Source organism: Passer montanus, unplaced genomic scaffold (assembly GCF_014805655.1).
Source record: "Passer montanus isolate IOZ18808 unplaced genomic scaffold, ASM1480565v1 scaffold10, whole genome shotgun sequence".
Classification (NCBI taxonomy): domain Eukaryota; kingdom Metazoa; phylum Chordata; class Aves; order Passeriformes; family Passeridae; genus Passer; species Passer montanus.
In genome coordinates, this window is record NW_024356505.1 from 34,111,318 (window position 1) to 34,136,507 (window position 25,190).

At 38.0% G+C, this 25,190-nt stretch overlaps 1 protein-coding gene across 4 annotated transcripts in view; it reads left to right on the forward strand.

The window, feature by feature from the left end:
* Window positions 1-2,081: 2,081 nt before the first annotated feature.
* LARP4B (La ribonucleoprotein 4B) overlaps window positions 2,082-25,190 on the forward strand; it is a 37,515-nt gene continuing 14,406 nt past the window's right edge. For 2 of the 4 annotated variants that reach the window (XM_039704927.1, XM_039704934.1), the window contains exons 1-10: window positions 8,963-12,440; window positions 14,387-14,534; window positions 14,728-14,889; window positions 16,928-17,009; window positions 17,450-17,586; window positions 18,924-19,027; window positions 20,767-20,877; window positions 21,375-21,428; window positions 21,791-22,000; window positions 24,974-25,080. In XM_039704927.1, the coding sequence (XP_039560861.1) occupies window positions 9,048-12,440; window positions 14,387-14,534; window positions 14,728-14,889; window positions 16,928-17,009; window positions 17,450-17,586; window positions 18,924-19,027; window positions 20,767-20,877; window positions 21,375-21,428; window positions 21,791-22,000; window positions 24,974-25,080 (4,508 nt within the window). In that variant the 5' untranslated portion in view covers window positions 8,963-9,047. Of the gene's footprint in view, window positions 2,217-8,955; window positions 12,441-14,386; window positions 14,535-14,727; window positions 14,890-16,927; window positions 17,010-17,449; window positions 17,587-18,923; window positions 19,028-20,766; window positions 20,878-21,374; window positions 21,429-21,790; window positions 22,001-24,973; window positions 25,081-25,190 lie in introns of those variants that run through there. The other 2 variants (XM_039704948.1, XR_005627057.1) reach the window with 2 other exon arrangements.

The window sequence follows — 25,190 nt, forward strand, 5'->3', positions numbered from 1 at the left end:
TGCTTGATGGCCCGTCAGCAAATGCTTTAAAGGACATATATGTAGTGGAACTTCACTTTTTGTTTGACAGATTCATATGATTGCAGCTGTTTCCCTTCCCTTTCTTTATCCATAGACTTACAAAGTTCTGGTGTTAACACTATGTACCAGAGGATGGAGGAGATTGCAGCATGGCTCTGGGCAGGCTGGTCCTAGAAGGGGATGGGAATATGTGAGATAAATAGGTGACAGAAGGATTTAAGGAGGTACCTTAACATAGATTTGGGGATCAAAATGCTGAGTAGATACCACCATTGCTGAGTGAAATATACTTTCTGTAAAGTAGCCTTTAGCTTATGAATCTGGACTAAAGCTATGCCCAAGGGTAGTATGAACAGCAGTGGAGGTTACATGCAGTGAATGTGAAATGACTAAGGAGTCTTAGGATCTTTTTAGAAAGAAAAATGAATCCAGAAATTGGAAAGGCTAAAAACAATTTCCTTAAAAAAACATGAGCAGAAGTGTTCTCCAAGAGGCTTAGACACTTCACGCAGTGCTGAAGTGTCTACCTCTTCCCATGCATGGCTTTGAGCAACAGAGTCTGGCTGTTTAATACTGCTTTTAAAATATTGCTTTCATCCTGAGGATGGTTTTTGGTAATTTTACAAAATATAAACATCCTGAATGAATTCCAGACTTTGTTACATCACCTGTGAGTATATTTGTGTGTAACACTGTGAAGGGATAGTGTAATTTTTTTAGTTCCATTTTAATGTGGTTTTTTGTCTGTGCCATTCTTCCTTAATTAGTTTCTATTCCAAGGTGAGAGACATTAGTGTTAAGAAAAGAAACTTCTGAGAACATAACAGTGACACAGTACTCGGGTTTCTTTTGAAGACATACTTTTCAATAGCACGAGGTAATAAGTAACTGTTCATGTAAGCTGAAATGTTCGTCTTCTTGCAGATGTCAGTGTATTTGTTTCCTCATCTGTATGTACAAAACACCTTTTGCATAATCCTGTGATACAGGTACTCAATTAGTTCATAGCTGAACGTAATCATTTTCCTTGAAAATGTTGGAATATATTCAGTCAGTTGTATTTGATATTTGCTTTTGTCCATGTCAAAATACAGTATAAAGGAGACTTGTGGAGTGCTATAATGTTCTAGACTGAAAGTCTTCTTAATTCTAGTCTTGGAGTCAAGGTAGCCTGAAAGGAGCTTATGTTCCTAAAGAATGGAACATTACCATTAACTTACATGTGCTGCAAATATTTCCATTTTCATTTTAAGGAGATTGCATGCTTGGTGTCACCAACTTGAAGGCAATAAATCACTCTCATGCATTGTTACAGATACAGTGCTGGAATTTCCTATGGAAAAAAAACTGAAAAAGCATTTTACATCTTCTTAGAAAAGAAAAAATGAAAATGCCTGATTTTCACACCTCAGTATTTGCTTTGAGACATCATGCTTTAAATTAGTTATTATTGTTTTTCTGGAGACTTTAAAAAATAACAGCAGTAAATAATAGCATCAAATTTCAAAGCAATGTCACTGTCAGACTTTCAACTCTACTGCGTTTTTTACTTGTTTAATCAAATAAAATAAGATTTTGGGATGATGGAGCAGAAGAACTGGTTGAGCATTACTAGTCTAGCCCCGAACTGTTGTAACATGCTTCTTAAATCTTGCAAAGATAAAGTGACCATGAAAGTAGTTATAGAAGAAGGGTTAGTTTGTGACTAAATGCTTCTTAGTGAGTGGAGTCTGCAGGTGGTATGAAGAAGTCGTGATTTGAGATGCTGTCTGAATTAGTAAGGTGAGAATCAAGAGAAACTTCCCCAGTGGAATTATCCTGCCCAGTGCTGTGGCAAGTGTTCATCTGTAATCCCAAGGCAGCCAATGACTGGGAGCTGAGTGTGTCTGCAAAATGGCTTTATCCTCATTTTATGTTTTCTCTGGACACATAATCCCGATGAATTGCGTGGAAGTTCTCTGGACCTTTGCTCTGAGTCAGGGTGGCGTGTCTGGAGTGGCTGTGGTTCTCAGGAATTTCAACAACCACTTACAGAATCTTTTGTCTTCTTATTTCTGCAGCTTACAAAAGTGACCAGTAAAGTTCTCTCTGAGCAGCCAAAAAGCAGACAGCTCATGACTTCTGATCAGGACACTAAAGTTGTGGCTGAACCGCAGGTGCAGCAAGTACAAGAAGTTAAGGACGGTTCTCATCTAGTAAGTATTATAATTGCATGTTCCCCTGGTGTGTTGTAGGAAACATTGTGTTTTCACTATGTCTTAATCAAAATTGTAGGTCAGAACATTTTAGAAGACAGCTGGCTGACAGAAAGCATTGAAACATTAAACAGCCAGAAGAGAGCTGTTGGAGGTGATTAATTCTCCATACTGACTAGAAACCTCAACTTAACTTTGCTTCAGCCCTTTGGGGGGATTTACATAAACTTCAAGATATGACAGTTTTCAGTCATTTAAGGTACAGAGGTTTTTAGGCTGTGCAGGAATTGTATCACTAATCTTGAATTAGGTTCTTGCTCACACCTTGCCATGTGAGGAAGCTGCAGGGAATGCACTTTGTGTGTATGTGTAATTGAAAAAAGCAAAACCCATACAAGCAGGAATTCACAGTAACAGGAACTTTGCTCAGTCAGTTGTGCCAAGTGGCACGTGCTGCTGTTGCTGTGCTGCTGTGCAGCATCCTGTGAGTGGCTGTATGGGATGCTTTTGGCAGGTCATACAGTAGATTGTACTGTGTGCATATATGTTGTAGTAAACGTTACCTATGTCTTCAAGAAGATTGGAGACTTGATTTTTATTAAAATATGTTCAAATTTTTGTCTTTAACTGTTTATTGGGAGGAATGTTTCATCTTGGGATATCTTGAAGGGTTTGGTTTCAGTGTATGTTCTGCCAGGAGCTTTGCTTGTGCTATGCTAAGCAGCAGATACTTCCTGCTTCCAACTTAGCTTGGAGCAAGCACTAAGGAGCATTCTGAAAAACTCATGCTTTGCTTTTCTGAGAAAGCTGGTGCACTTTTTTTTTGTTCCTCTTCCCCCTTTTTTTTATTCTGACTTCTCTTCTCTGTTTTACATTTCTTAGATGTGAATTTTTACGTATTTGACAGTAGAGGAAAAAATTCAACCTGTTTTTTTGCCATACTTCTCAAAGTTGAACTCTTGATTTGCTGGATTTTCCATTTTTTTTCCTGTACTGAGGGCATTAGTGTCAATAAACCAGTGTGTAAACTTGAGTAAGAGTGGCTTGCAGATTTTCTTCAAGAGCTTGAAGCTGTTTGTGCATTTCAACAGGTGCATTAGCATTAAAGGCAATTTATTAGACTTCATATAGGTGCTAGTTCTTTTAATTTAACATAATAGAATTTTTATTAAAAAAATTATTTAAATCTTAATTCCTGTTCTTCCCTACTTATTTGGAGAAACAGAGCATAATCATTTATTTATTTTTCAGGAGACCTTACTGTTCTTTTCATGAGAAGAGAAAGCTGATGTCAATTCAGATATCTTGGAATGTACCCATTGTGCTGTAATGGTGCATTTCAAATAATTTGTTCTCTTGTGATTAAAGCTTTACTTTGGCTGAATATTTTATCTGGAAAAGATGAGACCTGTAGCTTATTAGGCTTTAAGTTATACCAGTATGATACTCTTATGTGCACAGCGTCAGGAGGTCATTCTGGTATGAGCATAATTACCAATATATTCTGTTCACAGTGGTGTTTTTAAAATGGTCTCTTCTGTAATGCCATGCTTACATGAGTGATTTTTGCCAGTGCTTCAGGATCTCGCTTGCAAGTTCTGTGGACAATATTATGGTTGGAGGAAAAATTCATAGAGTGCAGGAAAGAATTAGCAAACTAAGATCTTTAAGACACTTCCATCTTTCCATAAATGTGATAGGAAGGAGAAGAAACCTCTGGAATCCTTATTCTATTGCCTTTAGCAAGTACATACTTCAGGTCAGGTGAAAACCACCTGCTGTTTCTTGTGTCGTAATTATTTTGAGATCAGAGGGCTAGACTGCAAAAAGGTGTAGGTGCATGTTTGTGCTGATCATTATTTCAGTGTGCATGTGATGTGGGGCCATACTGCCATGGCACCTAGTGAGCTTTCTAGGAGCCTGTTTTTAATAGACTTGTAAGAGATGTGCTCAGTTGAATTCCTAGCTGTTTTAGCTGTGCTGTTCCTCTGGGACATCTTGATACACCTTGTCCAAATGCTTTTGTTCAGGAAGCAAATCAGTGGGGAATCTTGATGCACTTCTGTAGATCTTGTAAAAATAGGTATTAGGCTAGTTCTTCATTGGAAGTGGTTATATAAAGGATTTTTTTTGTTTTCTCTTTGAACAATAATTAAATTTTTCTAATTATGAACTTAGTCATTCTTTTATTTGGCAAGAACAAAACTGAAGACATTCTACTGTGAGTAATGTTGAATAGGTAATCAATAGTGACTTAATTAAAAATGAAGGTTTTGGTGTTTGAATGGAATCCTCCAGAAATCACTTTTCAGGGTTGCTGCTTAAAGATACACAGATCACTTGTTCACTAACATGTTTCAAAGTCTTAACCTCAGAGTGAGTGAGACAGTCTTTTCTTCTGCATTGAAGTAGCTATGAAACTATAAAGCATAATCTAGATCAATCACAAGTTTGGTATGGTCCATTTCCAACACGACTAATCAGTTTGGCTGATTCTAGTGGTATTTAACACCACAATTTTGCACACAAGTTTGTTGAAGGAAATTGGCATCTTGAGGATCTTCATGGATTTCTTGTCAATAGTAGCTTAGACTTACACATTGTAAGTACATAGCTTAGAGGATACTAGCAGATTCTTAACTTTGATTGTTTTCTTAGATTTGAGAGTTAAATGTGCAATTTTTTTCATCTTCTTCAACCTAGAGGTGGGCTTTGTCACTTCAAGTGACATCTGCCAATAGACTGTATCCTGACTGACAATTACTCTTTCTGAGAAAGCACTTGTTGGGCTGGACCCGGGAGAGTCAGTGTTTAAGCAGCAGTTCACTCCATTTTAACTCACTTCTGTGCTTCCTTTTCAGTAGTAACTCTCTGCTGCTAGAAATTAGGTTGCTCTGAGGGAAGAGGCCAAGGTGCAGATCCCATGGTGGAGGAGACAGGTATGTCCTGTCTCTGCCAGATAAGATTTAACTGACTTTTAGTGCTAAAGGTATGCACAGTCTTTTTCCTTGCTTGTTGAGCCTAAACTCTTCCTCTGCCATGCTCACATTTGAATGTGTGGCCTCTCAGAGCACTGTCCAAGGACCAAAGAATTTTCTTTCCTTGATCAGTCAAATTGAAGACCTGATCTGGAAATTTGAGAATCTTTAGAAGGGATTCTTGTGTGACAAGTTCTGCAAATATGTGTTCCAGTGCAGGATATTACAGTGGGGTCATTTAAACTTGCCATCTGATTGCAATATTAGTATTACCCATTCTTTTCATAGCTGAATAATTATCAGGTGATGCCATGGGTTTCTGTTAATGGGAATTCAAATCTGTGTGGTACGCTGATTTTTGTCAATCCTTATAGGTACTGTAAATACAAGTTCAATCATACTGTTGTTGAAAGCAGGGGAAAAATATGTGGAACTTCCTGAAAGATGGCGCTTAAACATTTTTGGGAAGTACAGTTTTCTTAGGAAGTACTATAAAAGGATGTCTCAGGCTTATTGCTGCTGGATTATGTTCAAAAATCCTTTTGCAGCCCATTCAAGAATAAGCCTCAGAATAAAAAGGAACTGAGGAAATCAGGTTTACTAGTTTAATACAGGACCACGTGTTCAGTGAAAATTCAGTATACCATATAAACCTCAGATGATTGGACAATACACAGTATTACATGCAGTATGTGCCTGTGTAATGTCAAGCAGCAGTTTGTATAATGAGTAGGTGATATTTAATAATTCAAGAGATCATGATTAGCTTTAAACAAGAAATGGAAGAATTAGACTTTAAACTGGACATGTACGTCATAAATGATCAATACTGGTTGGTGTTTGCTCTTTCTGTTGTGGTATTCTAGATTTAGGCCATAAGAAAAGTGAATAGGCTGTATACATGTAGATAACATCTAATCATGTTTGATTATTTCAGAGTGTAGAATATGTACTTAAACTCTTAGCAGTCCATTAACCATGATCTGTTGGAGGGAAAGTTAGGCAATTTGATCAGCTGTTTCAGAAGCCTGCAGTTAGTGTCACTGTTGTGACACTGCTCTTCTGTGTTCCCTTCACTGGTGATGGGCATGGCATCAGGTGTGGCCTGGGAGTGCAGCGTAATCACTGTTTCTTCAGAACTTGTTACAGTTGCATGAGTTTCTTATAGAGAAAGAATAAAGGAAGTTAGATTTTGGTAGGTTGTAAGGGCTGTTTTGACTTGTGTTATTGTAACTTTAAATCTAGATTATATTTTTAACCTTAGGCCTATAAGGCTATATTTGGGATAAACCCTTACTCCTTGGCAAAGAATAAGTGCATTGAGAAATGAAAGATGGGTAAGTATACTCTAGTTAATAAGCACGTTGGCTTCTTGCCTTCTGTATAGGTGTGTACAGGATACAGGACTAAATACCTATTAAAAAAAAGTAATAGTTCAGGTTATGAAAGTGCTGCTTCAGAGCACTTTTGTTTCATGCAGTCGGAAAACCTGTTTAGGCTTTGAGTAGATGAGAAATATACCAGAGCTAAAATATGCATGAATAAAGGGAAAAAAACCAAAACAAAATAACATAATTTACTCCCCAGATGAATTGGGCTCTGAAGTATTAGAGCATGAACTCTGTTAAGTGCTTTTCAAGTTGGTGGCAGTGTTAAGCTTAGCCAGAAGGTGCCTCAAGTGATGTATCGTAACAGGAGTAGCATTTTCCACTTAAATTCATGTTGCCTTTTTATAAAATTGTAATCCCGCACTAAATAATATTGAGAAATTTGACTTAATGAATGTGCACTGTAGCTGCTTTAAAATAGAAATTATCCCTGGAACCCTAAGATAAAAACAAAGGAACAAGTACAAAATGTGCTCTTGCACATGAGAAGGGTATGGGAAAACTGGAATAAGTTTCTGCTTGCCTGAACTGCTTCACCCCTTTTCTTCCCATTAGTTGATAGGAGAAGTGGTTGTTAAGGTACTGGAAAAGTGGACTTTGCCCTGGTCTGTCTCTTAAGGACACTTAGCTCCTCTCTAGAAAGCACGAGTTAGTAATGGTTAAATCACACTGGGAAGAATCTTGCTATTTGTTTGTCTGATAAGGGAGTTTTCTGAATAGTTGTGAATTTTTTAAGTATTACTGTGACTTTAAGCTGACATTAAAAACAGTTAAATTGTTTGCTCATGGCATTTCTTCAAAAAAACTATTATAAGTAACTCCCTCCCCCTTTCCCTGTTTTCAGTTCCAGGGAATGCTAAAGAGAGGAGTGACTTGGCATAGTTTTCAGTCTGGATCCAAGCATGTTGAATAACTTTGTCCCAGGGGAGAATTAAAAAAAATGCAGCAGATGGCAGCAATGATGCATCAGACTTCCTATCCTTAGGAACAGTGTAGCTGCAGGCACTTGGAGTCTTCCTGGGTCTGATAAGGGACAGGGGGAGGGTAGTTTTCCTCTGATCTTACTTTACAATTTCAAAGCAGGCTTGCTGAAGAGGGGATGTACTTTTTTGTCACTTCAGCAATCTTTTATGGTCAGATTTAGTGGAATATTAGTTGACATAATGTGCACAACCAGTGGACAAATAGCATTGTGTTCAATGTTCATCTGAAAGAACATTTGAAATAGAGTTTAAGGGTCTGTCTTGTCTTACACTTCTACATATTGATAATATCTTTTAAGTAACAGAGTAGGGTGGTGCTGTAGTGGTACACTCTGAAAACTCTCTGAAGTATGGGGTCCAAACCTGAAATAATAGCACTGCATTTGAGAGAAGGTCTGAGTGATGTGAGGTAATGGAAAGGCAAAGAACAAATCTGTTTAGGGCAGAAAAAGATTGCTGGGTATTTTCAGCTTTTTTATTGGCCTTTTATATTTGAAGAAACAGAACCACTTTTTTATTAGCAACCACAAGAACTTACAGTAATAGAGGTATTTCAATATGTAAATACATGTGTATAAAAAAGGTTTAGTTGTTACAAGGTCAGAAGGAGTCTGTATATGTACAGCAGTGAAAGCTATACTGAGGACAGACTTTTGTAAGGAATAGCATTCAGTCAAATTACTTTTTAAACATTTCTGAGTTTTCAGTAAAAGGATACATAGTTTTTTTTTCTGAGCTTAAGTGTAATTAATCCTGTCACAGTACCATGAGGTGGGAAAATGATCTTGAGGCCCCCTTCAGTGCTATAAGTCACTGAGGAATTATGTATTCTGTTTTTTTCATGCAGATAACAAATTTTAAAAAAAGGTTTGGAACAGAATTAGCTTCTGATAACGTACAATGACTGCTCAATGGAATACATGAGGTCTTATCTATCTTTAGCCTGTTTTTCCTAAAGAAGTAATTGTGGTGTAGGTTCAGCTCTGGGGGAAGGGAGGAGAAGGGGAAAGTAGTTCAAAAAGTGTTTGATCTACACGTCAGATTTAAACATGTAAAGCCAGAATGCATTTTTCCTTGTATAGAAGGTGGGAGTTGTACTAAATATGAAAACAAGTAGTTTCTGGCACACATGGGCATTGTGAAAGATGTTTAAATATTTTAATGATTTGGATGAACAAAACTTTTTAGGAAATTAAACAATAGAAGTTCATAAGACTCAGTAATACTCCTAAACAGACTGTATTCTCATTAGAAGGCATATTTGGCTTGAATATTACAGTGCATATGATGAAATACTGAAACATTGCTCAGCAACTGGGATTTGGACTTTGAGTGGCAATGACATATGAACCCCTGCATGGTTTTAAAGTGTGCTATTTTTGGTAGCTGGGTGTTGGCTTGTCTCCTCAGTAGCCATAGAAAGTTAGTGTAAAGAGGAAGGTGATTTGCAATGAGAAGACCCTCTGGCACTACTTATTAAACATGGGCTGCTGCTTCAGTAAAGAATTGAGTAACAGCACGAATGAGGAGAAAACCAGCTTGTTACAAAAATCTGTGGAAGAGGAAGCACCAAAGTCAAGGATAAGTAAAACTTTATCTTCAATTTTTGGAACTGTGGAAAGCCAGGATCTGCATACAGTGGGAAGGACAGTTAATGGGGCAGCTGTGACAGTCGGCATTGAATGTGTTTGTAGCGATGATTGCGCAGTGTCAGATTCTAAATCTGGTTTTTGGGGTCGAAAAGGAAAATATTCGTCATATAACAGCATGGGGAATACTCCCCATGCGAGCCCTAGGAGGACGTATGGCAGACCTTTTAACTTCTTTAATTCCTTTAGTCACCTCTTGAAAGTCTCTGGTACATACGGAAATCTGCAGAGAAGTGAAGAAAACAAAGATAAGATTATTAAAAAAAGAGCACTTAAAAAACTTAATAGTAATGGTCAGCATGTGAACAATATAGAAAAGAATAATAGCAATATTAATAATGAAAATGCAGCTTCACAAGAGCATTGCTTGTTTGAGCATATTTCTAATTCACATGTAGCAGATATCACAGACAAAGGCTTACAGAGTGAAATTTCCTTAAATAGAAATTCCCTGGAGGATTATGCAGTTACATGTGACCATTCAAGGCAAAATGAAACAACAGTAAATGCTGAAGACAGCAAGAGTGACAGCTTACAGAAAGTTTCGAGTTCATATAGAGAGATGTCTCCAACATTTTCCTGTCTTGATGTAGACAGCAGTCAGAATGTGAAAGACAAGGAGTTTTACAGCATTTGTGTTGTAGATGCCGAAGATCTGAAAGGGGATGAAGAGGTGCCAGCTACTGTGCATGAAGAGACTGCAGCAGACATAGATAACTCAGCTGTTACTGATGAAGGAATGTGCACCATGGCACGACCTCTAGACAGAGGGAAGGAATTTCCAATGCAACAATTGGCACAAGTGGAAGCTAAGTTTAATTCACAGAAAGAACTGTTTGAGTATAAAAAAGAGGATAGATCAAACATGGAGAAAAAGGATACAAAGGAATATTGTAGCCTAGACATCCAGTGTTCTTTTGATAACTTACTGACTGACAGGTGTCAGGTGCAGAGGTTAAATACTGACAGTACAGTAACAGATGCTTTAAAAGCAAAAGTGCCTGGTGAAATCATCCCTGAGAATCAGCAAGAGGAGGTATATACCATGGGTAGTGCTGCCAGTTGGAATGAATCACTGCATCCAGCCTGTGGTTCTGTAAAGCCTGTGGATGCTGCTGGAGAGGACCAATACAGCCCTAACTCAGAAAAAGTGAAAAACAGTGATTGTATTTCCAGTGTATTGTTAAACACTGGAGTATCTAATTCAGGAGAAACTGAGGGAAGTAATCATTCTGATGTTGTGCCACTAACTAAGCATCCCTCAAGTGTTGTAGAGCAAATAAATACTAAACAGGTGGTAGACAGCATAGGGGGTAACGTTAAATTATCCTTAGAGTTACATGAAATGGACAAAGTAGAAAAACTTGATGAAGAAGTCTGCTTTCTAGAGCCAGCAAGTGAACTAAACTCAAATGTGGAAAAGAAAACACTTGAAAGAACATATGGTGATAGCCAAACATTTTCACCAGACTCTAGTGAACATCACAGCAGTTTTGAAGAATCCTTGAAAGAGGGAGAGGAATGCACTGGTACAGTTTTGCATAGCTGTGAAGCTTTGAACATGACTGAAACACAGCTAAACTTGGAGGAAGTCTCTGATTTTCAAACTCACATTAAGGGTTGCACTGAAATCAGGGCATCATCTGAAGCTGCAATCCACAGTGGCATGGAGGAGGATATCTGTGTGAGTGCCACTGAACTAAAAGGTGACTTTCTTGAGGAAGCTGGTAACTTGAGCAGAACTAGATCAGGAATAAGTGATGGCACTGTGACATCTCATGCACATAATCCAAGTACAGATGAAATATTCCTAAAGGAAAACAGCCTAGAGTGTGAGGTTTCACAAGAGTTAGTAGAGAATAAAGGTAAAGTGTGTAAATACTCAAATTCAGGTAACAAAACCGGTGTCTCTTCTGTGTCTGTGGAATGTGAGCATATGAATATAATAGACATGAACAGCAGACAAGATGAACAACAGGATGTGTGTTCCTTCCACACAGTGGAAAATCAATGGAGTGCAGAGACTGAGTCAGCCAAAATAGCTGGGCCTGTAGTAGAATCTGTAAAACAGACAAAATTTGAACGTCAACTAAATGAGTCCATTGATAACAAGGCAGAAAATGTAAAACAGAATCTGGATGCCAGCATTGCTGATTGTGATGAAGACATCTTCAATTGCAGTGAAGACTTGCCTGACAATCAGAATGCTCCCTCTGACTCCTCTGTACCAGCACTCACAGACTGTTGTATGGACAGGAGGGTAAAGTTAAAAGATGCCACTAAAAATCTGGAAGATGCCAGTAAACTCTTAAATAAGGACCATATCTTATTGCCTGTATTGTGTCAAAATGCATGTTCTCATGAGCATGACGAACCAGCAGAAGAGCCTCAGTTGTGTCACTGTGCCAGTCCAGAGCCAGAAGTTGGGAACACTCAAGTTTCTGTTGGGCCTTTTACTGAGGAACAATCAGAAATTCATGAAAAAAGTATGTGTGATGTAAATGAAAGTAATCTCCAGGATGGTGAAGTAAACCAGTATGTCAGCATCCACGCAAATGAGAAACTCACTGGTTTTGGTTCATCAGCTGAGAATCTAGAACCTTTTACCAGGGGGAATTTGAAGCAGTTGCAAGCCAAGACTACTGAACTGAAAAACACCAGTTACATATTAAATACTCAGATGAATGACTTGACCACAAGCTGGGAACAGATGCAGCCAGATCACAAGATTTTCTCAAACAAAGAGATTGGAGTTTGTGTTGACCCAAAGCAGGTAGACAAATATGCTGCTACTCCTTCCTATGAAATACCCAGTGCCTCTCCTGGTGCAGCAGGATTTCTGCAAGGCAGAGAGCAGTGCATGTTAGGTCTGATGGAAGATGGATCAAGTGACCAGAAGCAGTCCTGTGACCTGGACAGACAAAATCCCCACGTTGAAATGTGGTCACATTTCATCAATCTTCAGACTGGCAATGCTGATTGGACAAATCAGCTGCTTTCTGACACGGTTCCTTCTGGTAATGGTGAATATCTAGTGGGCTTTTTATGGAATAATGCAGCTTCTAATGATACCATGAAGAATGATAGACTGTGTGTAGTTAATGAAAACTTCCAGAATGAACCTGAAAATTTAACAAGTGCTTCATATGCAGTGGAAACATACCCATATCAGCTGCTAGCACCGGAATATGCTGGTACGTGGGGATGGCACAATAAAGATGAACTTGTAAGTATTCTGCAGAAGTGATTTGCTCTTAAAGCTGAAGCTAGAAGTTTTGACTAAGCCAAGTCAAACTATGGTTTCATTAGTTAAATAGATGTTTTGTCCTGAACCTGATGACTCCCTTTCCTTTGAAAAATCGAATGCTGTACAGAATGCAAAAGTAAAAAATTTTACTGAATATTGATTTTTTTTTTCTGTTTACTTTATGTCAAATTTCAGTCATTGGCAAAGTAACTTGATTGCAGGTTCTCAGTTTCAACTGAACTTAAGATAAACAGTGTGCAGAAAGGAAGCTTGCTACAAACCATTCTTAATGCTCTTTAGCTTTGTATAGGAAGAAATGTTTGTGGATTTCCTGAAGCTCTTGTTTGGTAGCAGTTAGGAAATCTTTTCCTCACTTCTGGAGGTCAGTAGTGCTGTAGAGAACAGTGGCTGCAGGAGAAGTAAGAGGAAAGAGCTAGGCTGGATCTTGGCTAGCTGGGCTAAGAAACAAGTGAAGCTGTCTAGACACAATCCTGAGCTGCCCTGTGGACCCTGCTCAGGCAGGGAGGTTGGGCTGGGTGACCTCCAGTGGTCCCCTCCAGCCTTACCCACTCTGCAGAAGTCAACCTGTAGCAGCTGCTGCTCCTTGTCCTGCCCTGCTGGAATTGTTCCCCTCACTGGCTGTGTTGGAGCAGCTGCTCTGACCTTGTCCAGCACTTGCAGTGTGGGCAGTGGATTGTGCTCAAGGCTGTTTGCTCTCTCCTGAGAGGGAACTTCTTATATTAAAAATGGAAACTGATGGATTTTGCTGTCATCTTTGAATCTTATTATTCAAGTAGTTATGTCAAACACTTCCACTTTTTGTAAGTCTTCCCTGTCATTCAAGAGAAGTGTTTAAGTAAATGTTTAAAGTTTTTTATTTTCTGGGTATACTTTCAATGCACTGTGATAACAAGTATTTGAATGTGTGTGTTTAAGAAGATTTAAAGCTTCGTGGGGTTTTGGAGTGCCTGTCTTTAAACACTGTAATGTTCCTAGCATCTGTACATTTAGAAAACAAAATTTTAATAAGCTTTTTTAGTGTGTCTTATTATGAGCAGTATTTTTTCCCAGTGTAATTATATCAAAACACTTGACATATATTCTTGATGTGGAATAATTCAATGCATTTTTCTCAAACATAAGCAAAACAAGTCTCATGTTACTCTAAAAAAGTATTGTAGTAGATGTTTGCACTGCAGAGAGCCATGTCTCTGAAGGATAGTTGTAACCATTTATATGATGGTTGTATATAACCATATGTCATCATTAAATGTGTCCATTTCCAATCCAAGTTTAAAGAGATTATCTTGAGATTATTTAACTGGATGTGGTTATTCATCCTTTTTGTCCTGATGCTCTGTTCCTCCTGTAAATGTAGTAACAGAAGTTGTCATGCACATCTTATTGCTTTCAATTTTACATAATGTTTCATTAAAACTGTTACATGTTTATATAATTTCAGAAAAATCCCTGTACCTTTGTATTTTCTTGATTTTTTAAAAAGTATTATTTTGCAGATAAAATAGATACAGATCTAGTATCTGCTAGATTGATCTACAGATACAAATGTAACATATGATTAGCAATATAATCAACATCAAGAAGATGTGTATTAGAGAACTGCCTGAAGTCTAGGTCAAGTGCAGGTTGAGTAAAGGCAAAGAGTGAAATGTTTGTTGTCATTTGCTCTGCTTGGATAGCCTTTTCTGGTGGTTCATAATCAGGGAAATTAATACTGTGCACCATAATAGTTGTGTCTGTACCTGAAATGATTATGGGAACTCAGTTAATATATTCAGGTGTGAAAAACCATGACAGTAAAATCTTGAGTTGTATGTCTGATACTGTTATTTGAAACTGAAGGTATCTGTGCACCAGATGCCTGCTGTGCATCCCTGAAATGCATAATCAATTTCTTTTTGCAGGAGTCAACCAAGGTTTCTGAGTTAAACCCCAATGCAAAGGTGTGGGGAAATCATATGTTACACTTGGAAGCAAGTGGTGCCACTGATGGTAGTGTGAGCAAAACGTGGGAAGAAATACCTGACCAGCCTCCAGATTCCTGTAAAGAAGGTATGAATAAGAGTTTCTGGCTGTTGCTCAAGCAGAAGTTAAAATTCGGTGCAGCACTGTCTCAATTTTAATTTTCTGCTAAAAAATGTAAAGCAAATATGTAAGCACCTTTATTTCAGATGTAGTTTTAACTCTGGCATTACTGTGGTTAGAAAGAGCACTTTTGAGCGTGTGTGTGTGACGTGTGCTGCAGGACTGGATGCCAATGGCGATGGTGACAAAAAGCATCAGAACGCGGTGCTGACGGAGCTGCCGGAGCCGAACGCAGCCGTGCCGGGCTCAGAGCAGGCGGACATGAACCCTTTGGCTCTCGATCATTCCGAGTATGAGTCTATGCACGAAACCACCCAGACAGGTCAGAGGAAGCTAAGATGTGCTTGGACTTAGTTTAAAAACAAACTAAACACGTATTTTGAGTTGAGCTGTGAGCATCTGAAAAACAAGAAAAGGCCCCCCCCAAACTATACCAGTTTTCTCGTTCAATATATGCATCTTTAAACAGAACCTAAGAATTCCGTCTCTTTTGCAGTCAGACTTGGACATGTTTAGAGACCAATCTCCTGGTTTAAATCATACAAGGTTCTGCCCAGAATCTAGTGTTTCTAGTTGGGTCTGGTACTGAGGTGAGATTGACATACAGTTTGTGTCTCAAGTAGTAATGTTATTGTGGGGAAAGACCCATTTTGTACTTGAAATGCTAAAAGAAGCAACATTTTAGTATTAACTTCTTCACATTTTTATTTAATCAACTTCCAGAATTTCTCTTCAGTGCAACTGTTAGAAGCTGTAGTCTGTACCAGATGGTATGTTTTAAGAAGCTTCTGGAAACTAGAGTAGAGATTCACCATGCTGATATTTCACTGAATGGGACAGAAGGTCTGCAAGATGCATGTAGGATTACTACTTGAACTGAGATGAGGGATGGGAAGGAGAGGAAAATGTGCTGGGTGTTTCTTGAGATTCACGACAGGTCTGTTCATTGTGCTTAGCTGATTTTGTATGTAAAATTATCAGAATGGCATCCATAATAGCTGCAAATCAAGGCAATTGAATTCAGAAAATCAGACATCATTGTGGCATCATCTTCGCTTATATTTGAAAACTGAAAGTTCCCACTGACCCTTCTATTTAAGGGTAATATTGGGGAATATTAAGTAGTAACTAGCTGGCAAATAGGAAATTGTGTTAATGGTGCCCCACACTCTAGAAGGGAACAGCATTCTTCAGATCAATGCTGGAACTTGCCAGTGTGTCCTTTATTTGCCCAAAATAGGTAACTTTTAACAAGAGTTCGATGGTGTTGTAAAGAGCTGAACAGCAGGTTGGGTCTGTTCCACTCGAGGAATGGTGACACATGGTCCCAAGTCTGAAATATGATCATTCATTTTTTAATAATTATTTTAAAAAATACATATAAAAGGAAATGTGGTTAGAACGTGATACATGTATTTCTCAGGTGTTGGTGTTCTCTTCATCAGAGTAGAAAACGTGGAGGACAGCATGGTGGGAGAAAATTAGAAGTTGCTTTAGCAAGAAGAAAATCTAAGGAGAGCTGAATAAAAGGATGAAAGTTAGTGAAGGGAAGGGGTGTAGAGGACAATAATTGGTGTGAAATACTTCTAAAAATTCTTCTAATACTTCTAATTTACATACATAGATTTACATGAAGAATGTGCTGCTAAATGTTTTGCAAATCTCCAAAGGCCACACAAAACTTGTACTCTTTAAGCACTTCTTTCACTGACACAATGAGTTTACCCTCTACTGACATTGGTATATAGTGTCTAAACTAAAAGGAGCATGAAGTTCCTGTTTTCCATGTGACAGTTTTTAAGCTTCCACATATAAGAAATAAATTAATTTTGGATTCTTAACCAAAAGGTTGTAAATTGATTGCATATCTGTTGTTAGTAGGTTGGATTTCTGCTGAAATTCCATAACTATATTTTTGAAAATCTCTGAATTACTGTGTTGGTAATTTAGAGTGAGACCAGAAGTATGGAGTGACTCCACTGCATTGTTCCCTTGCATTGCATTAGTCAGGGTTTTATCAACTAGGAATTGGTTACTTTCCTGAGAATGGAGCACAGATCTATGAGCCAAATCACTTCAGTGTTTACTTTGAGATGTGCTTGTAGCTGTTCTAAAAGTGCTTCAGATTTTTATGTATTTGGAGAACAGAGTAAAGTCAGACATCATTTGTCTTTTCTGTCTCAAAAAAAGTGTTGCCGTGCAATTACACAGGGTTGGTAACTAATACATAATAAACATCTATTGAATTTAAAAATTTCTTACTAGTTAAGTAGTCAGTAATAGACATGATGGCTTGTTTAAAATAGATATTGTGTAATATAGCAGAGCTACTTTTTAATTTGAAGTATTTTAATTATTAGGTGGAAACGAACAGTTGCAGCCAGAAGGTCAGGAAGATTTACGAGAATTACTGAAAAAGACACTGGAATTCTGTTTATCTAGGTATGTATTTACCTAAACGTACCAAACTGGAGGATGACTAACAGCTTGGGATGTATGTTAATACATTTCGTAGTTGTTACTTAAAACTGAGTGGAAAGGATGAGAATTTAGAAAAAGTAACACACAAATTTCAGAGTGTTGTGTTGATGTACCTCTTAAAGCTTACCTGAAACCTCTGTGCCTAATGCATGAACTAGCAAATATATGGGTTTGAAATGAGAGTAGTTACAAGCCGTTACAGATCAGCTGAATTTTTGTAATCTTACTGGTCATAATTAAATCTGAGTAATTTAAGCCATTTAGCAAGCTTTAAGCCAGTGGTTTTCATTAATTAGCAAAAATGCTGAAGGAATCTGCCTTCTACTATGTGATGAATTTTTGTCTTAAGTTTACTGGACAAAGTTAATCTGTGACGTTTCCCTATTTTTTTCTCCCAACAGAGAAAATCTTGCCAGTGACATGTACCTTATATCACAGATGGACAGTGATCAGTATGTGCCAATAATGACAGTAGCAAATCTTGATCATGTCAAGAAACTCAGTACTGATATGGATTTGATTGTTGAAGTGCTGAGATGTAAGTAGAAGTTCCTCAGTGCTAGAAAGCATTTGGGTTCTTGGTATGGAACTATTAATCTGAATTTTTCATCTCTTCTTTCTTACTATATTGCAGTAAAATGCCATTATTTTTCTGTACAACATTAAGTAGCCCAAGCAGCTTAGATCATCACAGTTATAAGACTGTAGTTTTATCAAAGCTACTCTGTATTCCAGCTATTGAATAATGATCTATGCACATAAGAATTAATGATTTTAAATTGTGGGATGTGGTGGGACAATTCACATGACTAGAGGATCATGATGGATATCTCTAGACTGTTCTGTAAAGATAGATGGGGAAAAAGGCATGGAGGGGTCTCACTCTGTTAAGGAGAACCTTGAATGGATAGAAATCAGTTGCATCAGTCATGGAAGCTCTGTGGAGTACCTGTGGGCCAAGACCCTGGGGGTTGTTTCCAAGGGGGATCTTACAGCTGGCATCTCCTACTGACCTAAACCAGGACAATAAGGCCAACAGAGCCATATTTGTGTCACTTAAGCGACCTTTGGGTCAGCCAAACCCAGTTCTTACAGTTATTTCAATGGCTTTGATATTTGTTGGAAGAACAATACAGCAGCTCCTGTCATCCATCAAGTTTCTGGAACGTGCAGAGGACTGTTTCCCCATGCAACAGGAATGAGGCACTGCTGGACTCACTGCTCAGAAACTGAGAAAACCTGCTTTGTGTATCTCAGTCAGTGGAAGCCTTGGCTGCACCAATCATAGAACTGTGGCGTTTGGGGTTGTGCTGAGCACACTGAGCATTTCTAAGGTCTTACATTTTGCAAGAGCAAACTTCAGCTTGCTCAGAGCACAGCTGGGAAGAATTCTGTGGGAAGCTTCCATGGAGGATAAAGGCACTTACTATACTAGTGCTCTCCTGTTCTCTCCTGGAAGCACAAAAACATTTCATCCCCTGTAAAAGTAAGTGAAGTAGGTGGATCAAGAGACCCCCTTGGCTTAACTCTGTACTTCTGAGTCTGCTCAAAACAGGAGAGAGGCATACCAGAGATGGAAAAGTGAATGAATACCTGGGGAGAGCTAGAAGGGCATTGCCAGGGTGTGCAGAGATGCAGTTATAAATGGAAAACCTCAGCTCAGAGTGTATTTGGTCAGAGCTACAAGTTTTGTGAAAAATTAGAAAGGGTTCTTTGGGCATGTAAATGATGAACAGAAACATTGTCTGCTTGTTTCTTAAATCTCAAAAATATTTGAGGCTCTGCATTATAAGTCTATGTTCACAGCATCTTTTGGAGTGCAAAGCTACTAGGTTTGTTGACAGCTGAAATGCATTCTTGTCTTCTCTTTCTTAGCGTTGCCTTTAGTTCAAGTGGATGAAAAGGGGGAAAAAGTTCGGCCAAATCAGAATCGCTGTATTGTGATTTTACGTGAAGTACCTGAATCTACTCCCATTGAAGTAAGTGTTCCCTTGTTCAGTAAAGAACACTTTTCCCTTAGGACTTGGAAGTTAGATTTCTTCTAGATTTCAATAAGCACATCACATTTTTTACTACACTGTTAGTTCCTAACAGAACTTCTTAAACTTAGTTTATTGTCTTTGTTTGGATAAGAAATATTTTTGGTAGATGCATGTTGCTCATAGCAATGCTGTGGTTGAACCTGTAATTCTGCAGAGGACTGAGAAACTGATAGTGCTGTCATTGGTAAAGATACATAATTTTCTTGGGCTTTGTCCTGCTTATATGCAGTTGGTAGTCAGATCCTTGAATAAATAGACAAAGATGAAAGAAGACAAATCTTAGACTAGAAAAATGCCACTGTTGCCCCTTGAAGCTTGCTCAAGTAAAGTATTTAAAGCTTTGTAAATGTTTCCATAATGCTGAGGTGAGAGGTGTTGGTAATCACTAAGGATCTCCACTGGGTTGTGGAATGAGTGCAAGACTGGAGAACTTCATTCTTTGAAAGACTTAATACCACTCTGATGAAGCAGGGACTATGACTGATACAAATATTAGAAGATATTATGGGGTCGTAATTAAAACATCTTGAATTTTCAAAAAGAAGAAGGTTCAGATTCTTGATGATGCATATATATTTTAGTTTCTCTTCTATTTAATTTTACAAGGAAGACTAAAGATTCTGACAAAGTTGCTCCTCTTAATAACCATCATAAAAAAATCAGAAGTACTGCAGTTTAGAAATTGGTAACAAAAAAGTAAGTGGCCTTAATAAACAGGAACACGAAACAAAATGCTAAAAGGTATTAGAGGGAAGAAGTTGGATATGTGCTATGTACATAGCTTTAAAATAGCTACTTCTAGCTTTCCAAATAAATGTAGCTTTACAAAAACTGCCTAACTTTTAGTGTTGTAGATTTTTTTTTCTGTCATGAGTTCATTGGGTTGGATATATTAGCACTGGATGTTCACTCTTAAATGTTTGACAGAAAAGTTCTGAGGAGTCTTTATTTTTAGAAGATTTGGTTTCCAGTGAAATGTTTTATACATTGTGTTTAAATTTGTTGTGCTGGGAAAATCTGGACTTAACTAACCAGGTTTAATACCCTATGTTTTCTAGCACAGCAGAGTCAGGCTTTATTTAAGCAGCAAAATTCCAAGATGCTGTAAGCCTCCCAAGTTGTGTTGCCTTTTGATGCTGCTTACCTCACATCTGTGACAAAACAAAAAAAAATGCAAATGAATTAATATAAAAAATCCAGGGTCTGTTTTTTCTGTAGAAACTAGCCAGTCATGTTTGAGGTAACATAAGCCCTGTTTCAAATACATGAGTCTGTAGACATTTGAGTCAAAGCTTACTTGCAGGATTTTCCTGTCCCATGCCATATGCACTGGTTTTCATGTGGCTCCATGGTTTTGGGGACAGGGGAGAAATAGACACATTTCTGCACTTGATACCAAGTTTAAATGTCTTCTCTGGCCTAAATTGCTCCCAGCTAAACCTCTCTTGCAGTATGGCCTTAGATAATGCTAGTTTTAGTTTCCTTCCAGAGGGAGATTGGAGAGAGCTGACATTACTGCAGATGTTCTGAACTACTCGGTTATGTTTTGTAAGCCCAACAGTGCTTTCTGTCTGTCTTTCTCAGAGTGTCAGAGTTTTGCCTTTTACATTGATGTTTTCTTCTCTCCATCCTTCCCCCCTCACCTCCCCACCTCCTTATCAAACCACTTTCCCCAGGAGGTTGAAGCACTTTTCAAAGGAGACAATTTGCCTAAGTTCATCAACTGTGAGTTTGCCTATAATGACAATTGGTTCATCACATTTGAATCGGAAGCTGATGCACAGCAGGTAATGCTGTTTTTTGAAGCATATTAGAATGTAAAAGTAAATAAGGATGATATGAAGATGATTTGACAGGTTGTAAATTGTATTACAAATGCGTAACAATATAAAAACATCCCAAACTATAAAAACAGTAATGCTGCTTCCCCTTATGTAGTATCCAGTTTTTAGTGACTATTAAACATAACACTTAAAAGGTTTTTTTATCTTGTTTACATTACCTGGCTAAAGCTATGATTTTTTTGTACTGAGAGCGTTGATTTTTTTTTTTTTTGGTGATACATTGAAATGCTTCAATCATAACCATTAGAGTCTTGTTTTAATGCTACTGAAGCACTTACTGATAAGTTAAATGTTGCTAAATGCAGGTCATGTATGAGAGTTTGCTATACTCTAACATTAGCAGACACTCCAAGAATTATTGTTCGCCTTAGCCTGTCAAAACTTAAGTTTCCTTTATTTAAATTACATTTGACAAACCTAACAATTTCTTTTTTATAAAGGCTTACAGATACCTTAGAGAAGAAGTGAAGACTTTCCAAGGAAAACCAATTAAGGTAAATAGGGGTTTATGATGTTAGGGGTGGGGTGTGTGTTTGTGTGTATGTGTTCAGGGTTTTGTGGTGCTCACTGTGATTTCTAATATAAATTTAAATGGTCCAATCTCAGCAGCGGTTTGACCTGGAGGTGGGTTTAGAAATGTAGCACACAAAACTTTACCTTTCCTCTTCCTCATTTCTGGCAGTGGTATATCCAGCCCAGCATCAGGCAGCAGGGAAGCATTCAGCTGTTCCTGCTGTCCTTGAAGGACAAAGTAGTGACTGATAAGTGCCCAATAAAAGTTTGAGAGCTGCTAATTTGAACCATCCTGATTTAATTTGAAAGACTGCTGTAATAAATAATCTAATCTTATTTGCAGGCAAGGATAAAAGCAAAGGCAATAGCTATAAACACATTTTTGCCAAAGAATGGATATAGACCTCTGGATATGAACCTCTACACGCAGCAGCGCTACACAACATCCTTTTACATACCTCCAGTATACAGTCCCCAGCAGCACTTCCCACTGTACAGCTTAATTGGCCCACAGACCTGGTCAGCCACGCACAGCTACCTTGACCCTTCATTGGTAAGTCTCTTGATTCTGAAACAGTTGTGTTCTTTTCAAAGCTGATACTATTTTCTTACTGAGGTATAGGAAACATACCTATCCTGAAGAGGGGAGTTTAAGATTCCATTTCTTCTTGAAAAACAGTCCTTCAAAATCCTTGCCATAGTGTGCAGGATGGATTATTTGAAAATTGGGTCTGATCTCAGACTGAAGTGTGATTCTCTTCGTAAACCTTTTAGGTTTTGAGGCAGTTCCTTAGTAAAGACTTGTCAAGATACCAAGACCTTCTAACAGGAAGTTAGGTTGTAGGCTGAGATACTGAATTGCTCTGTTTGGCATGTTCTTAAAGCAGAATATTTTCTGTGCAATAGTAGCATCTCTTTTGGCAATGAAAAGTGAAATTGCTTTTGCTAATTTCAAAAATCACTTTTAAATTGCTTTTTAAGTTATTTTCTTAAAGGGGCTGTTGGTAAGGCTTGAAGCTAGGGTGGTAGCAATAAATCCTTAAATATTCTAATGAGATATCTGCTGTATCCTGCAATGCTACTTCTGTCTTCTGCATTGTGACAGTCTCATCAGAATTACCTTGGCCCCTTTTAGTTGGCCTTTGTTACCCTACAAATACTTGGAGTTTCCTGTAATGACTGGGAGGCTCAGGTTTCCTATTTGAAGCCTCTTTCTCCCCTCTGGAGATGCCTCTTTACTTGTGGCTCAAAGAAATGAGGGGAGCAATGCTCAAAATTAGAAATTCTTTAGATGTTTTTTTTGGCAGAGGATTAAAGTGTCCTTGAACAAACTTGAGCAAACATCCTCTGTACTGAACCACAGCTAATTAAAAAGTTGGTGTGCTAAACACTTCACACACAGGGAAGGGAACCCGAGGTCTTGCAGGGGGAGGCGTTCTGGGGGGGATGAAGAATGTGGAGGAGACAAGGTAACACAGTGAGCAGTGTTATTCCAGGAAAGAGCTGTCTTGTTAAGCAGCAATGAATGTGAATCTGCCTGTAGATAAACTAAGACTAAGACTATTGCACAGTCTTGCTCTGAGATACTGAAGGAGCTGGATGGAAAAAGTGTAGAAATCAGAGATTAATAAACCACAGGTTCAAGCACATCATACTGTGTATCTACCTTATGTTATCCTGTAACTTTTTGTATCCAAGAAAGCTTACTAGTCCTATCCTTTGGGAAAGACTTGATGAGTTTGCTACCATTAAAGATCTCAAACTTTTCTTAGTCAAAACAGGAAATCAACTGTCTGTGCTTAGCTTTTCACTGTTCTGCAGTGTATTGTCATTGGTTAGCTGCATTTTATGTACATGACTGTAACGTGATGTTTCTTGATTCTTTTGTAGGAAGAGCTATATTTGAATAGAAATCACTTGAGGAGAACAGGGACCATGAGGAACCATGACACAGCAATAATTTTCATGAGACAGGGTTGCAGTTTGCATTTAGAGACTTCTGTGAAAATACAGCAAAGTTTCTCTATTCTTCTTCAACATAAACTCTGTCTCTCATCTCTAACTTGAGATTGAATACCCCAGTCATGTGGGCAATACCATTTTAGTTCTGAAACTAGAATATGGCGACACATGTCCTCAGGATTCTAAAACTACCTCATTCTTCATCATGTACTTAAATTGGATTTGAGAAAAAATCTAGTTTTACCTGTTTGGGGGAGAAAAAAAAAGAAATTGAAAAGAAAGTATACTTGAACCAGTTGACTTCTGTGAATGCTTTTGGTATTATTGGAAAGAAAATGGGGAAATTTTTTTTTTCCTCCAAATGATCACACATCATTATAAAGAAAGAAGAGTTGAATATTGCTAGGGTCCCTAATATGTTCAGTCTTCTCATTTTTCAGGTTCAGTGGTTGCTTACTAGCTTTGATGAAATTTTGCAGCATTCATGTTGTAACTCTTAAACCAGAAACACTTCAAAGCATTATTTTGATGAAACTTTCTTCCTCAAGCAGCTTTGTTACAGACCTTTAATGGCCTTTTTCTGAAGCCTGAGGTAGCATTTGCTGTCATGCATGCTAGGTTAGGCTAGCAGTAGTTTGATATGACAGCTTTGGTGTTTAATTTTGTTTTCCATTGACTAGTGATTTAACTTGCACAAGAAACCTTTTTCAAGTTTAAATGTACCTTTATAGCAAATGGTCCTAATCACAGCTGTTTCTCAACACTTAATAGAATGTAGAAAGAATCTTTTTGTTCTGCATCATAGTTATTTTCAGGGGGAAAATACAAGCAAGCATTTGCTGGTTCTAACAGTAACATTCCTTAAACGAAATCCAGACATTTAAATAAAAAAGACAAAAGTGTGCTAGTGAGGTTGGAGAAATTACTTTGAACATGCTTCAGGTTTTAAGGCATCTTGTTACTACAGGGTGTTAGTATGCGCCCACCCCAGAAAATGTTTCACTAATGTTTCTTCAGACAAGACAGTGCTTCACATGTAGAATAAGGTGGTAAGATCTGAAAAGCATCAGAGTTGCATTTAACATCCACTTATTCTCTAGGCTTTATTTAGATGTCACATGGAAGTAGAATGAGGAACTAAAAGGAAGTTGTTGGGGTTTTTTAAGGGAGGAATTCACATACAATTAGAAGAGAAACAGTTACAGGCCATGTAGATTAGAGGCTCTGACAAAGAAGTGTCTTGGTACGCCAAAGTCATGCGTAGTGTGGTGTGAAATAGGAGGAGAGCTGTTTAACTTACAGCCAAGAATTCTGGCTTGATGTTTTTCAATCCTCTTGAACTATCATAAGTTGAATATATGTAGTGACTGACTTCTCAGAAAAACAGAAGCTTGGGGTTTTTCCAGAAATTTTGTGAGTCAGCTACAAGGCACTAGACAGATTCTCTGTTGCTGTTTGAGACAATCTTTTGAGTACTGTCCTGCACAGAATGACATAAAATATGGGGTTACGAAAAGTAATACTCAGTTTGTTTATAATGATGAGCATGCAATACATTTTTTAGGTAACACCATTTCCAAATACTGGATTTATCAATGGGTTCACATCTCCAACCTTCAAGCCTGCTGCTTCTCCACTCACAACACTCAGACAATATCCTCCCAGGAACAGGCAAGTTAATCTGTCTTCTAACAATACTGTTGTATTATCTGGCACGTGGGGTTTTCATCTGCTTATTTTAGTAACACCAGCTAACTTGAGAATACTTGTGAAACTGAACC